The sequence below is a fragment of the Oryza sativa genome, chromosome 9, assembly GCF_034140825.1.
Source record: "Oryza sativa Japonica Group chromosome 9, ASM3414082v1".
NCBI classification, from domain to species: domain Eukaryota; kingdom Viridiplantae; phylum Streptophyta; class Magnoliopsida; order Poales; family Poaceae; genus Oryza; species Oryza sativa.
Window position 1 is genome coordinate 26096311 of NC_089043.1, and position 13909 is coordinate 26110219.

The window sequence follows — 13909 nt, forward strand, 5'->3', positions numbered from 1 at the left end:
GGCTCTTGCGCTGCTTGACGAAGGTGACCAGGAACGCGTCGAACGCCAAGAAGAAGGTCGTGGCCGGCAAGCGTTCGCTGGCGGCTCAAAACGAGACGCCGCCGGCGGTGAAGGCCTTGTCGGAGGCAATGGCCGCCACCGTGGCCGTCCTGCGGGGCGTGGCGACATCTTTGTACGGAAGAATCGTGGACACGAAGAAGAGGAGATGGTTGGTCGTCACACTCACACCATCCGTGTAAGGATTTAGAGAGTGATGGTGAGGATTTGTTGCAGGGATTAGAGGAGAGCGTAGAGGGAGTGGAGAGTGGACTCGAGTATTTATTTAGGTGTTTAGTTCAAAGCAGAGTTGCTTTGCTTAACATGCTTACCTTGTAGAGTATAGTATGTAAATTATTAACACTCTCTAATAAAAAAAATCATGACACATAATTTTTTTTTATTTTTACCGACGGACTACAAAATAACCTCGCTTGTACAAAAACTCCGAACCCAGTATGCTCCGTCCAACTAAGCCGTGGAGTAGGTCGCTTGTACAAAAACTCGAATGCTCCGTTCAGGAATCAACGCGGCCTACTATGGACTAATTGGGCTCAGCCGTGGTCCTTTCTTATTGGGCTTGTAACAGGACCGTGCGGCACCAATCGTGTTGGGCCGAAACAGGACTGTGCCTACGTGCGGCCCATAATGTGTTGGGCTGGGGCAGAAATTCCGCCTCGGGTGAGGTCCATATCTATTACGGGAGCCGCTCCCTGCCGCCGCCGCCGCCACCCGCCGCGAACGACGCGCCTTCCCGACGCCGATCGAGCGCACTCCTCCCTGCTATATTTGGGTACACGGTGTAGTCCGATCTGTTTCATCGATTAACCTTGCTCGATTGATTGATCCCGTCCCCTCCTTTGATCTGAGATTCAGAATTACTTCTTGTGTTATTGTCATCTACAAAAGGTGCAGGCAACGTGCTCGACGGAATGCTGACCACGAGCGACATGGCGTCGGCCGCCGGCGGTGCCAGCGGCAAGGACTGGTTTGACTGCCTCCCCGATGATCTAGTGCACCACGTCCTGTCCTTCTTGCCAGCGCTGGACGCCGTCCGCACCAGCGTTCTGTCGCGGAGGTGGCGCGACTTCTGGGTCTCCATGCCTCGCCTCAACGTCGACGTAGGTGACTTCCGCGACGACGGTCAGTTCGAGAATTTCACGGTCCACGCGTTGCCTCTCTTGGACAGCAGCGTGCCCTTGCGCTCTCTCCGTCTCCGTTCTTCCCTACACTACCTTTCTGCCTTGTGGGTCAACCATGCTGTCAAGCGCAAGGTTGCTGTGCTTGAGTACTCTGGGCGTGCGGAACTGTGTAGCTCTGTTGATGCCAGCCTCAGCTTGGCTTCTTCATATCTGACTAAGGTGGTGCTCAAACATTTTGATTTTGATTATGGCCAGTTTTGGCCATTGATCGATGCATGCCCTGCCCTGGAAAATCTGGAGCTTTTGGATGTTTGGACCTTCTACTCAGTAACGATCTCGTCAAGTTCACTCAAGCATCTGCGGATCGTCAGCTGTTTATTTTACAATGGATTCCGGATCAATGCTCCAAATCTTCTCACAATGTGCCTTGACGATGTAAATGTCAATGGTCCTTTGGGACATGATTCTTTGGTCTTGGAGAACTTGTCATCCTTAATGACTGCTTCAGTCAGTGTATACCATTGTTTCTATCCTAAACATTATGTCAAAACTGAGCTGCATTTTTTTCATGGCCTTTCACATGCTAGAAACCTAAAATTGATAGCTCCACTATATGAGGTTTGTACAAACTCCTTAACTATTTCAGGTTAAGTTTGTTTCTAGACTACCATTGTTTTTTTTTTTTACCATTTTGATATAACATCTAACCTATAATTTGTTTTGTTCTTTTTGTTTGGGTGCACAGGCTCTGTTTGAGGAGGGCTTACCAACATGCCCGGTCTTTAACAACTTAAAATGCTTGGTACTTGGTGACTGGTGCATGGCTTTTGACCTTTATCCACTACGTTGTATCCTTAGGCAGTCACCAATGTTAGAGGAGCTCTGTGTGGAACTTGGGGAGGTACATAATTGTTTCTGCATCTTACTCCAGAACCGTGCAAGGGCAACAAACCAATGCTTGTTTGTGATATATGGTTGGTTGCTGAGCTTACGGCTATTGTTTCTATTCTAGTTTGGCGATTGGTTTTTTTTTAATGAAAATCATTAAATAAAGCAGGAGAAAAATACAACCCCTAAGGCTATGTTTGGATAATGGGAAATGAAGAGTGGATTGGTATTGGGAAATGAATCAAGGGCTAGGATGAAATAAGTTAGAGAAAATGGATGGTTAGGATTCAAAGTTACCCCTTCATAGGTGGAAAATTATTTCCCTTTCCATTATCCAAACGGTGCCTAAGAGCGAAAATAAAAGGGGAGAACTGTACACTTTAAACAAGATGTGGTATAAGCTCATGTTGGCGCTTAGCCCCTGCCATGGACCTAATGGAACTTTTTTTTCCTTATTGCAGGAGGAGTGTGAGAATTGCAAGAACAGAAAACCAGCTTTCTCATATGGGGAAATATCACCATTTTGGTGTGATCGCCTGAAGACCATCAAAATCAAATGTACCGAACATGATGAGAGATTTGTCGCTTTGCTGCAACTGTTTTGCAAGATCTTAGTCTGTATTGAGGAAGTTGACATAGATAGGCAGTGGGTTAGTGCTCAGCCTCCCGATTCGTCTGAGCTTTGAAGGCCACAGAAAAACCTGGCAAATGTCTAATGATTTGTATCCTTATCATCTACTCCCCCGTCCAAAAAAACTAAATCTCGTACTAGATATTGGTACGTTGTCCAGATTCATAATATTATAATATGTCAACGTCTAATATGAGGTTTAGTTTTTTTAGACGGAGGGAGTAGTACACAACCTTGATAGCACTGGCAGGAGTTCGTGCTACCTTGCGGGCTTGTGATATCTATTTTGTTGCCATGGAGATGCCTGGCGCCATGATAATTAAGACTTTCGTTTGATTTATGAACCAAAGTGATTTATATGATAATTAAGACTTTGGTTTGATTTATGGAGATTGGTTGATCGTTTCATAGAAGCAAACACATTCAACAGTCCAAAAGTATCTGTACCCACTCCACATTCAAGATTGTACACGAAAACACAGAAATTGCAGGGCATTATAAAGATCGACTTTTAGATCCTACCAATTCAGAAAAATCTCACACTTATACAAATCCTTTGTCAGAAAAATCTACCCATTGCGACAGGAACAGATAAGGAAAAAAAAAACATATGTACGTGTCAGCAAAGTGCCTACAGAAAAATCCCCAAAACTGCGTACATAATTACTACTCCAAAAAACATAATTACTGTATTACACAACTTGGGATGCCAACTAGCAATCAGAGAAACTAGCATATGGTAATTTTTTTTAGAGGGAACTAGCATATGGTAATCAAAACGTGATTTACACGCAAGATTCTCACGTTCGCTATGGTGTCAATCTTGCGTACATCGAGTTAGCCACGGAGTATATATCCAAATCCAAAAAAAAAAAAATCGTCATCAGCACCGAATTTCTTGCCCAATAAATATCGCCCTCCTCCCCCTCGAACGCAACGGCTCGCAAAAGCAAAAACCGAAAGTCCGAAACACCTCCTTCTTTTTCTCCGCGCCCGCATTTCCACCAACCGCCACCGCCTCTCCACCACCTTCCTCCCCATCGCCGCCTCCTCTCCACCTCCACCTCCTCCCCGTCGCCGACTCGCCGCTGCGGCGATTTCGACGAACACCTCGCACTCGCCTCCGCCTCCGCCTCCTCCTCCAAGGGCTCCGACTCGATCGCGTCGGGCGAGGCATTTCCACGAACACCTCGCCTGCGGCTGCGTGCTGTCTCCCACGGCGCAATGCGCAGAGGAGCATCCCAAGCGCAGCAGCGCAAGGACGCCGAGGCTGCGGAGCAGCTGGATCGCCTTATGCGGGAGGCGAGCAGCCCGCGCAAGGAGGCCAGGGAGGCGTTGCTGCTGGATCGCTCGCGCCGCCACGACGAGGCGATCGCCCGCGTCGACGAGCTCGCGGCCAAGCACCCGGAGTCCGCGGCCGTGGCACACCTCGCCGGGCTCCTCCACTACCACGCCACCTCCCGCGCCATGGCCGCCAAGGACAGGCAGGGTGTCGAGGCGCACTGCAACACCGCGCGCGACTTCTACATCAAGGCCAAGCGGCTCGCCCCCAACTGCGTCGAGATCGCCGTCCGCCTGGCGCTAGCGCGGCTCCGATGCTTCAATGACGGCGAGGCGGAGCCCGAGATCGAACGCGCCTTGGCCATCCCCTTCCCCACCGACCCCGCGGAGAACAACGTCGCGTACGACAACGCCCTGGGCACCACCAGCTCCAGGGACAGGGTGGAGAAGGCGAGGAGGGTGGCCCTCGCTCGCCGCCCCGAGATTCTGTCCTACGTGCGCAACAGGTCCATTCCCGGCGATGTCCGCACCGTGCTCGACTACGCCGACAGCGATGGCGTGGCCAAGGCGGTGAAGCCAGCGAAGGAGGTCGCCCTGCGCTACCCCTACTCGGCGCGCGCGCACCTCATCTACGCATACATCCGCCTCAAGTTCGCTCAAGGCATGGCCCCGGGCATCGACAACCGGACGTTTCTGAGTCGCATCCTCGCCGATTTGGACAAGGTGGCAAGTCAGTTCAAGACCTCGCTTGTGCTCGCCATGTTCCGCGCCAAGCTCTCGTTTCTCCTGGGCATGTATATTCCTATGACAGTTGAGTGCATCCGGGCGAGCACCATGGAGTGGCCTGCTGATCCGTGGGATGATGACGTACCTGTTAAATCTGTGCTCGGAGAGAAACCTGAAGATAGGGTGGCTTCTATCCGCAAAGAGTTTGGACGTTTACAAAAGAAGCTTGACGTGGTGGCCATAGATCACATGCAATCCTTAACAATCGAAGAGCGGGACAGTGTTCTATCAGTGGGACTCAATTCGATGCTTCAACACTACACTAATGAAAAAATTGACGAGGCTACAAAGATCGTGTCTGAGGCACTCAGCTTTGTCCAGAAAAGCGGGTCATGGAGGTATTGGATTTGCCCCTATTGTGTTGGCAAGAAGATCCCGAACACTGATGCGCTCTTGCAACACATGCGCAACAAGCACCCGGAAGGGAGTGTCTGGCCGAAGCTGCTGTCTGTTTTAGATCCAAACTTGATTTCCGATACATCTCGGGGTGATCATTTCTCGGATGACATGACTGTCTATAAAGATTCAGAGGAGCAATATGTCTTCCATTTCAAAAGGATTCTGCCACCTGCCGTAACTGATCAAAGGCCATTTTCTGAAATACGAGAGAACAAATGCACAGAAGGAATTAAAATCCTTGAGAAGATCAAGCTAAAGCTGAAGAATGCCCCCGCAGACATTTTAAGCACCAAGGTTTGACAATCTTCCCTTTTGCATGGTCTTGTTTCAGCATTTTTCTCGCTCTGACAATTATATTTATTGGCCTAAACTTTTCACATTGCAGTTTAATGAGGCTTGTGCTGAAATCCGGGACTTGTGGCATGATTTCCTTGAAATCTCTGTTCTGGATTTTCGTGTAGTTATCTTACCCCATGTGATGGTTTTCATATGGGTATGTTTATATCTGGAGGCTCTTGTTTATGTGTAGTTATCCATCTGTTCACTCTTACTATGTACTGATCTACAAATCTACAACTATCTTTACAGGAACGGTTTCTGCAACGCATGAGTGAAAAGGCTGCCAGTGAGAGTGTTAATGCTGCTGATATTGGTGTTGTATTTCCTTATGTTGATACTCCTGATATTGATGAAATACTTCCTAATGTCGATGATGCCCTTGACAACAGTGCTGCTGACAATGATGCAATATGTCCCAATGTTCCTGATGCATCTGACAGCGATGCTGCTAATATTGATGAAATACTTCCTAATGTCAATGATGCCCTTGACAACAATTCTGCTGACAATGATGCAATATGTCCCAATGTTCCTGATGCACCTGACAGCGATGCTGCTAATATTGATGAAATACTTCCTAATGTCGATGATGCCCTTGACGACAATTCTGCCGACAATGATGCAATATGTCCCAATGTTCCTGATGCATCTGACAGCAATGCTGCTAATATTGATGCAATACATCCTAATGTTGTTGATGCCTCCAGTAGCAATGCTTCTAATACTGATGCAGTATGTCATGGCATTGATGATGCCCAGGGCAGAGATGCTGCAGTATGTCCTAATGTTGACGATGCCCCTGAAAACAATGCTGATGATATGGATGCAGTAATTCCTGACACTGCCGATGCCCCTGAAAACAACGCTGATGATATAGATGCAGTAATTCCTAACACTGCCGATGCCCCTGAAAACAATACCGATGATATGGATGCAGTAATTCCTAACATTGCCGATGCCCCTGAAAACAATGCTGATGATATGGATGCAGTAATTCCTAACACTGCCGATGCCCCTGACAGAAATTCTGATATCAAAGATGGCTCCAATCTCTCCCACGCAAACAAGGTCCAGGAAGATGAAGCCAACCAAAAACCAGAGAACACTACGGTTGTTTATTTTCCTATATTTATAGTATTTGCTAAGTAACTTTAATTGAAGTGCTAACATCTGAAATTCCTTTCAGCTGTCATGCTCAGACGGCACATCAACAGATGTAATTGATAAACAAAGGTATGAATGCTTCTTTTTTTAATTATCAAGCAGGATTATTGTTCCATTAGAGTAGTTCAGTTAATAACTGTCCACTGTCAATCTGTTTTCTTTTATGTATTGCCCAATATGTCAACAAACTTGTATTTTTTTCACTAATGATTCACTTACTGAACCATGTAACTTCCCCATTTTTTATTTGTGGAAAACCTCCCTGTTGTTTCTAAAGTTAGCATATGTTCAGAATGAATAAGTGCATGTAATGTGGCTACTTCAATAGTTAGTAAATAGAAACATGTTACGTGGAGATATTGTTTAGCAGGGAACATGCTATGTCAGTTGGGCATGTGTTTCAGAAACCAATGGAATGATGGGATTTTTAAGATCCACATTTGCACGTGCAAATGATCCATGTAATAGAGAAAAGGGCAACTGATGATGGTTATTATCAGTGTGTGAGCTACTAAAGAATACATACTGTGTAAGCCACTTAAGAATACATATTGTCAGCTTGTAAATTAGCATCACTCTGATAAAATTTAACAAGTATTTTAGAAATAAGGAGAGGTGTGTCAGTCAATTTCCGTCTAGAAAGCTACTAGGTATTTTGAACATTGTGAACTGTTTTTCCTCATTATCTTGTAATTCTATACCCGATTTAGTGATGGTGCATAATTCTGTGACAACATAAAGAAATATTTTGTTTTTTATAGAGATTGGAGATCAGCATGACAACTATTTCTTCAGTCTACATTTTGAAATACACGCGTGTGAGAGACCATCGTTTCTTTATATCATCTTTATGATCTAAAAATGCTGCATCTCGTTATATCATTGTGTTTTTACTGTGTCTGGGTCCTCTTGATCCTTCATGTTTGTGATCTCTGATAGATTCATAAAAATAGCTAGTATCGTTACTGATTATCATTTTTTGTTTCTCCAATACGTACAAGAGCTCAAAAGTTTTTCCTTGGTGCAGTGACGCACATGTTAAAGATGAGGACTATGGTGCCACAGTAAATGAAAATGAGTCAAATTCACCAACTGAAATGGTGGAATATGGAAACGAGCTGGATGCAACACCAGGTAATATGGAGGCAGATCTAAAATGTGACAGCCTGAAAAGAACTTCTCTACCCAGTTTAAGTGACCAAATTTACAGTGCAGCAAACACTGCTTCACACTTGTTAGGTACATATATTTCATTTGAAACGAAAGGAACTTTGCTACATGTGTAGAAATTCTAGCTGTAGCACAGTGCTGTCAATATTCCAGTTTAGCAGATAACCAATAGATTATCGATGTCATGTGAACTTGGTTCCATTTTGGTTTTATTTTAGTTTGGTGTTATAAAAAACAAACTGTCTAAGCTACTGGAATTTCGGCACAGTTGATTGAAATTGAAGGATGCATGTTCACTTAATCTAACTGCCAACGCTCTCTTATGTGTGAAATGTCTTTACAGATCCATTGCACATGTTCTTTATCTAGTATCTAGTCTAATCCAGGTAAACTGTAGGCAACATTTTGCATTACCTAGAGGGCAAGACCATTTGACCTATTGACCCCACCTAGGTTTGACAGGAAAAGTCCTTATATTATGTTTTACTTTGATGTCATTTTATTGTTATCAGCGAGCTTATTATTGCTTTATTGTAATTACCTTCTTCAATGCAACCCATCTTTAATGGATTTAGATCTTTGTTCTGTGCATTTGTTGTACCAAACGTACTACAGCGGCTTCAGGACATTAAAAATGATGATATTTGTAATGTTACCATTTACTATGAAAAGTATAGTCATTTGTTTCTTAGACTAAGACATTCTGTTAGCGATTCTGAATTATGTTCAGTAATGCAGCAAGATAATTTTTTTTTTCTGATTGGCAATCTTATAATAGGAAAATTTGACCACTCTACTGAGGAAATTGCAAGCATTTCCTGCTACCAAAAAAGCATTGATGATCTCAAAAAGAACAATGCTGATGAAGATCTGTATTTCTTGAATGTGATAATACAGGTAGCTGAAATTTGTACCAGACTTTGTACATTGCCGTATACTTTTTTTTTTCTAATTCATTGTAAACTCGTACAGTTACTGTGGAATTTGAGGCACTTCCGGAATGAATTTCTAAGGGGGCGATCTACCTTTGACATAGTGCATGAGGACCTCTGCATTGCTGAAAAATTATATAGGATCTTCTCTGCATGGGAGAAAAATGAACATTCTAAGACGGTTCTTTTGCTAACTGATGTGAAGACCACTTTGTGTGGAATCGTAAATGATAGCAATATGTTTCAAACGGTACGTGTTTAATACCATCTTATAGCTTCATAGACCAATTCATTCAAACAATTGGCATCATAGGAGATTAACTGCTAATTTATCTTGTTTTATCTTCCTTACCTTTTTCCAATATTTTTTCCCTTAATTTATGGTTATTGTAGACCTATATGATTATTCTCTAGCTAAACATGGATTTAATATAGTTTCCAGTTCGTAAAACAGAACATTTCTAACCTCAAGAACCATGTCTTTTAACTAATTATTTTCCTTTTCAATGTTGGCAATCAATTTTATTTTAGTTTTTTTGCTTTTATGTTTGCATGTTGATGTTATTTTACAAAAAAAATGAATGAAAAAATTGGATGTATTGCTCTCACGCTTTTCACTTGTATTCTTCTTGAGTTTTTTTTTTAAAAAAAATAAATTAGAAGTGTTGGAAGACCCTAGGAGACTTATCTGAATCCTTCCTCTAGTTATATTTGATGCTGCATAAAAATATTTCCTTCTTCACAAGGTTAAACTTGGGGCAATATGTCAGTTGCAGGCTGGAAGAAATTTTGCATCTGAAATAATGGCTATTATTCTTCGGAGTCTGGATAAGTTTGAGAATTCTGTGTGCGTTGGTTCAATGAGAATTGTATTAGATGCACCCTGCAGACATTGTGTATGGTACACACTTGGTCTTTTTGGGACAAGATTGAAGCAACTTATGAGCTGCAGATGTGGAGAGTGGTTTGGGGAAGAATATATTTTGCTTTTCCATAAACTTGACGCAAGTTCACCTCATAGCACAAAGGTGTGTCACACACTGTGTATTTTCCTAGTCTTTCAACATTTTATTAGTGGATATAATGACGTGAAAGCATATTCTTGAATGTATTAAGTATTGACACTTGACAGAGTTTATCTTGGTCCTCTTCAGATCAATTGCTTTGATGAGCTTCCAATGTTAATGGATTATCAGTCCGATTGGGAGAGAAGATGCAATAACTGTTCTGGGAGTGTCAAGCAAATTGGTTGTTTTCTTTCAAAGGGACCACACTTCTTCACAATAGGTGAATTTTCTTGTTTAAATAGTGCCTTGCATGTAATGTTACACACTTCTTTTTCTCCACCCTATACAGAGACTACACTTGAAACAAACCTATTCTGTTTGTTGCAAGTTAGAATATGTTGTAAATAGCCTAGTAATGTGCTTCGTGTGAACCCTTCTCCCAACAAAAGCAATAGGTGAGATACTTGTCCTTCAGAAGTAGCAAAACCAACGTGAAACAAATGTAAATTCACCTTTAATTGCTTTGCATGTGTTACTTTCATATGCCCCTTTTATTGTGTAACTTGTTGCTACCATGTTTCAGTTATGAAGGATTGGCTGGGTAGCGATGGAAGCCAGGCTATCTTGTCTGAAGCATTGTTTGGCATTGGGTCTCCCCTTGACATTACACTTCTCTACAAAGGTGTTACACTTCCTCACATAGGTGGTCACTCTGCAACGAAGTACCGTCTTGCCTCAGTGGTATGTACACAATAAATCATTTTTTTGTCCTGAATTGAACTGTCACTGGACTGAAAACAATAATTCGCAAAATAATTATTATGCACTAAGGTAATCCGGAAGAGACGGGGAACAATAAACCATTGTGCATTGATTGTTTTGCATACTTTTCAGGAGTTTTATGCAGCATTTCTATACATTGAGGTGCTATTTTGTTTCTTGACTATTGGTGGTGTTTGGATTCTTTGAGATGTTTGGGTTGTATCTAAATTCTTAGTTGTCACAGAATTTGGGTGGTGATACTGAGCAAAGAGAGCATAAAGAGGTGTTTATTTTTTTATATATTTTCAGAAAAAAAAATAGGTACTACTTCTAGGAAATGTTATTATTTATATTTTCACATAGAAATATGGCTATTTTGGGATGGAGTATTATTTAATTTGTGTTCAGGATATTAGAGATGGTACTTATCTAATTTGTGTTCAGAGAAATGGTATTACTGGCAGCTGAACACATTCTCGTTTTCCATGTTTTCTGATAAACCTTTATCAACTTTCTAAAAGGTGAAAAGTCGAAGTGATTAGGCACCATTATACCTTGGCAGTAGCTTGTTACATATTAATTTAACATGTTTCACTGCAACTTGCCAAATGTTAGCAGTGAGTGTGGCAATTAATCCTATGTGTGACTTGAAGACTAGAATTTGAGCAGGAATATATAGTCCATATAGCGAATACTAGGGAGCGGAAGCAACACAGTGGATTATTACTTCTATGGACTGTCATCTCGATATATTGCTGAACTTTAAATTGGAACATATCATTGATTAAGCATTGGAGAAGTACCATGGCTAGGTAATCTTGTGGGACCAACTAAATGCCTGATGTTCTTCTCATTTCTATATTTGGAGTACTCTTATTTCCATCCATATCTTATAACGATTTGTCTCATCAATTTGAATGCATCGATTGCAGAGATAACGGCTACATCGGCATACCATTCCTCAACCATGTTTTGTAATCTCTACACATTATGTTGCTACTTTGTTTCAACACATCCTGTCATTAGACTGGTTGTGGGATTATCTGCTTATAGAAGCCTAATCATGTATTGAAAATCTACTTCATGTGCATACAGTTAGCTTAACATTGCTATCTGTCCAACCACGCAGATTTGCTACGTTGAGCATGGTTATGTCTGCTTTGCTCGTGACCAGGACGACAAGTGGCTCAAGTATGACACTACGACGGTCAAGGTAATTAACTACCCCTCCCAACCATAATTTTTCATCGTTTCTGACTCTGAACTCGTAGATATGCCACTTTGGCTACTTTCCCACACCATATTTCACAAGAATACATATTGTTGTGAAAATAATAGTTGTCATGGTGAACCTAGCTGTATTATTGTACAACACGAGAGTTTTCCTTACCTAGTTACTACTACATAAAATAACTCGTAAAATATCTTTCGATAACTGAGCCATGTAGACTTTGAATTTGAAATCCTAATCTTCTCCTAATGCCGATCTGAATATTTCGTTTGCCCATTTGCAGACAGTAGATACCTGGGGAGAGCTACTAGAACTTTACAGGGAGATCAACATCCAACCTGAAGTCCTTGTCTATGAGGTCATCAAGTAGCTATGACACCCTTGCACCGATCTGGCAATTCCTCTGCCTTTGCACATACAGAGAACTTGTATACAGTATATACTAGTACATATACACCGTCGTCAAGTTTCGTTACTGCTGCCAATCACACACCGCTTTCTTCATCGATCTTTTCCCTGACACAAGATTGGCAAATATGTTGAAAGAAAATATTGAATTTTTCCCTTGCTCCTTGGGAAATTCTATGAAATGTTGAAATTGTACTTACGTTACTGCAAGCTTTTGGATTCAGTCGTTTTATCTTAACTGAGTTTCAGTCGAATTAGAGCCTAAGGTTCATTAGCTCACAAGTAGCGTTTCATTAGCTCGAGAGAAAATATTGTTTGCCGCCTCCTCTTTAATAGCCATGCAGTGTTTGTTTCTCAACACATCCTTTTTGTTTGTCTAACGCTAGCTCTCAGTGTCAGCCTTGTTCACACTACTGCCAATAGTAATTTATTAGTTTAGATCATATGAGCAGCTTCCATCTTAAAACAGAAGATATGAATAGCTGGGGAAAAAAAGGCACGGAGATTCTTAGTTCATTAGCAATGATTCTATCATATGCCCTTTATTTGAGAGCATGTTTTGCTGAGCGTGATATCTCAATTTATCTTATATATAACCACAAGTTGTTACTCCTATGCTAATGCATGCATTCTCCCTGATTTAGCTAATATAGTGTTATTCAGCTGAACGATGGCTGGTTACCGGAATCTCTTTGCTGTACATTGTATAACGTTCATTTTCAAGGTGCCTGGAACGTAATGCGGTCGCAGCTGAACTAAATGATACAATAACTGAGAAAAAAAAACCTAATTGAAGTGATAGAAGACAAAATAATGCTCATTTGTAACTATATAGTGGTGTACACTGTACAAGATCAGAAATCATTTATAGCGGTATGTTTAAAAAAGTTAGAGATTTACAGTAGGAATAAGTTCATTTTAGGTCCGCGAGTTCGATTTTTGTTCTTCAACCCAAATACCAAATAAAACGGATCCCTCAACTTACAAAACTAGTGCGAACGAGATCCCTCGATAGCATTGCCCCCGATTTGACTAACATGCTGCCTACATGGCGGTGGCACTAGGAGAAAAATTGAAAATAAAAAATAAAACAAAACATGCGGGACCCATATGTCAATCAAACAAAAAGATAAAAATAGTGGGACCCATAGGAAAGTGGGTCCCACTTCCTCCACCTCACCCTCTCTACCTCTATCTCCTCTTTCTGCCGGTGAGCCGAAGTCAATAGGGTCGCCCCGCTAGGGGGTGGGGAGGGACAAGGCGGGGAGCCCGGCGATCTCCTCCCAAGTCTAAATCCACCGTCGCCGACACCACCTACACCACGCAAAGAGGGAGAAGGCGGGGAAGCTAGCGAGCTCCTCCAAGTCCAAATTCGCTGTCGCTGACACCACCTTCACCGTGCGGAGAGGGGGGAGGCGGGGAGACCAGTGAGGGGTTCTGGAAGGTCGACAGCTCCTCCAAGTCCAAATCCGTCGTCATTGACACCACCTCTAACATGCTCATCGCCACCTCCAAGCGTGGGAGAGGAGCAAGACGGCGGCTCTTAGGTCAAGGGCAACCACGAAGCAGTCTCGTTGCTCGCTCCAGAATCGACCATGGCCTCGTTGAGCTCGGGAGGCTGTGCGGCAGTGGAGAGGTGGCGTGGTCCAGTGCCGTCGATGTCATCTCGCCGCCCACTCCGTCGGGCGCCATGTCGGCAAGATCGATGACAACGATTGCCACCCACCATATTT

At 42.8% G+C, this 13909-nt stretch overlaps 2 protein-coding genes across 4 annotated transcripts; both read left to right on the forward strand.

Moving 5' to 3' along the window:
• The first annotated feature begins 760 nt into the window (after positions 1-760).
• Positions 761-3083, forward strand: LOC4347770 (F-box/FBD/LRR-repeat protein At5g22660). Of its 3 annotated transcripts, none has more exons than XM_015755535.3 (4): positions 761-829; positions 946-1796; positions 1924-2079; positions 2528-3083. In XM_015755535.3, exons 2-4 carry the CDS (start codon positions 969-971, stop codon positions 2750-2752), a joined length of 1209 nt encoding a protein of 402 aa, XP_015611021.1. In that variant the 5' UTR covers positions 761-829; positions 946-968; the 3' UTR covers positions 2753-3083. The 3 variants fall into 3 exon arrangements, with proteins under 3 accessions (XP_015611021.1, XP_066160030.1, XP_015611023.1); XM_066303933.1 differs by having other exon boundaries at positions 952-1796; XM_015755537.3 differs by having other exon boundaries at positions 761-1796; positions 1924-2152.
• A 549-nt stretch (positions 3084-3632) lies between these two features.
• LOC107276304 (uncharacterized) lies at positions 3633-12375 on the forward strand. Its single transcript, XM_015755357.3, has 12 exons — positions 3633-5457; positions 5549-5656; positions 5752-6612; positions 6689-6735; positions 7694-7800; positions 8615-8733; positions 8809-9018; positions 9539-9796; positions 9923-10055; positions 10359-10516; positions 11667-11750; positions 12052-12375. The coding sequence occupies exons 1-12, from the start codon at positions 3922-3924 to the stop codon at positions 12136-12138; spliced, it is 3708 nt and encodes a 1235-aa protein (XP_015610843.1). The 5' UTR covers positions 3633-3921; the 3' UTR covers positions 12139-12375.
• The last annotated feature ends 1534 nt before the right edge of the window (positions 12376-13909 follow it).

What these genes read in the sequence shown, in the direction of transcription:
- LOC4347770 (XM_015755535.3), top strand. Translation starts at nt 969, where the DNA reads ATGCTGACCACGAGCGACATGGCGTCGGCCGCCGGCGGTGCCAGCGGC. An exon ending in TGATAGCTCCACTATATGAG is followed by an intron (nt 1,797 to 1,923) that starts GTTTGTACAAAC and finishes TTGGGTGCACAG; the next exon opens with GCTCTGTTTGAGGAGGGCTT. An exon ending in TCTGTGTGGAACTTGGGGAG is followed by an intron (nt 2,080 to 2,527) that starts GTACATAATTGT and finishes TCCTTATTGCAG; the next exon opens with GAGGAGTGTGAGAATTGCAA.
- LOC107276304 (XM_015755357.3), top strand. Translation starts at nt 3,922, where the DNA reads ATGCGCAGAGGAGCATCCCAAGCGCAGCAGCGCAAGGACGCCGAGGCT. An exon ending in CGAGCTGGATGCAACACCAG is followed by an intron (nt 7,801 to 8,614) that starts GTAATATGGAGG and finishes ATCTTATAATAG; the next exon opens with GAAAATTTGACCACTCTACT. An exon ending in ATAGCAATATGTTTCAAACG is followed by an intron (nt 9,019 to 9,538) that starts GTACGTGTTTAA and finishes GCAATATGTCAG; the next exon opens with TTGCAGGCTGGAAGAAATTT.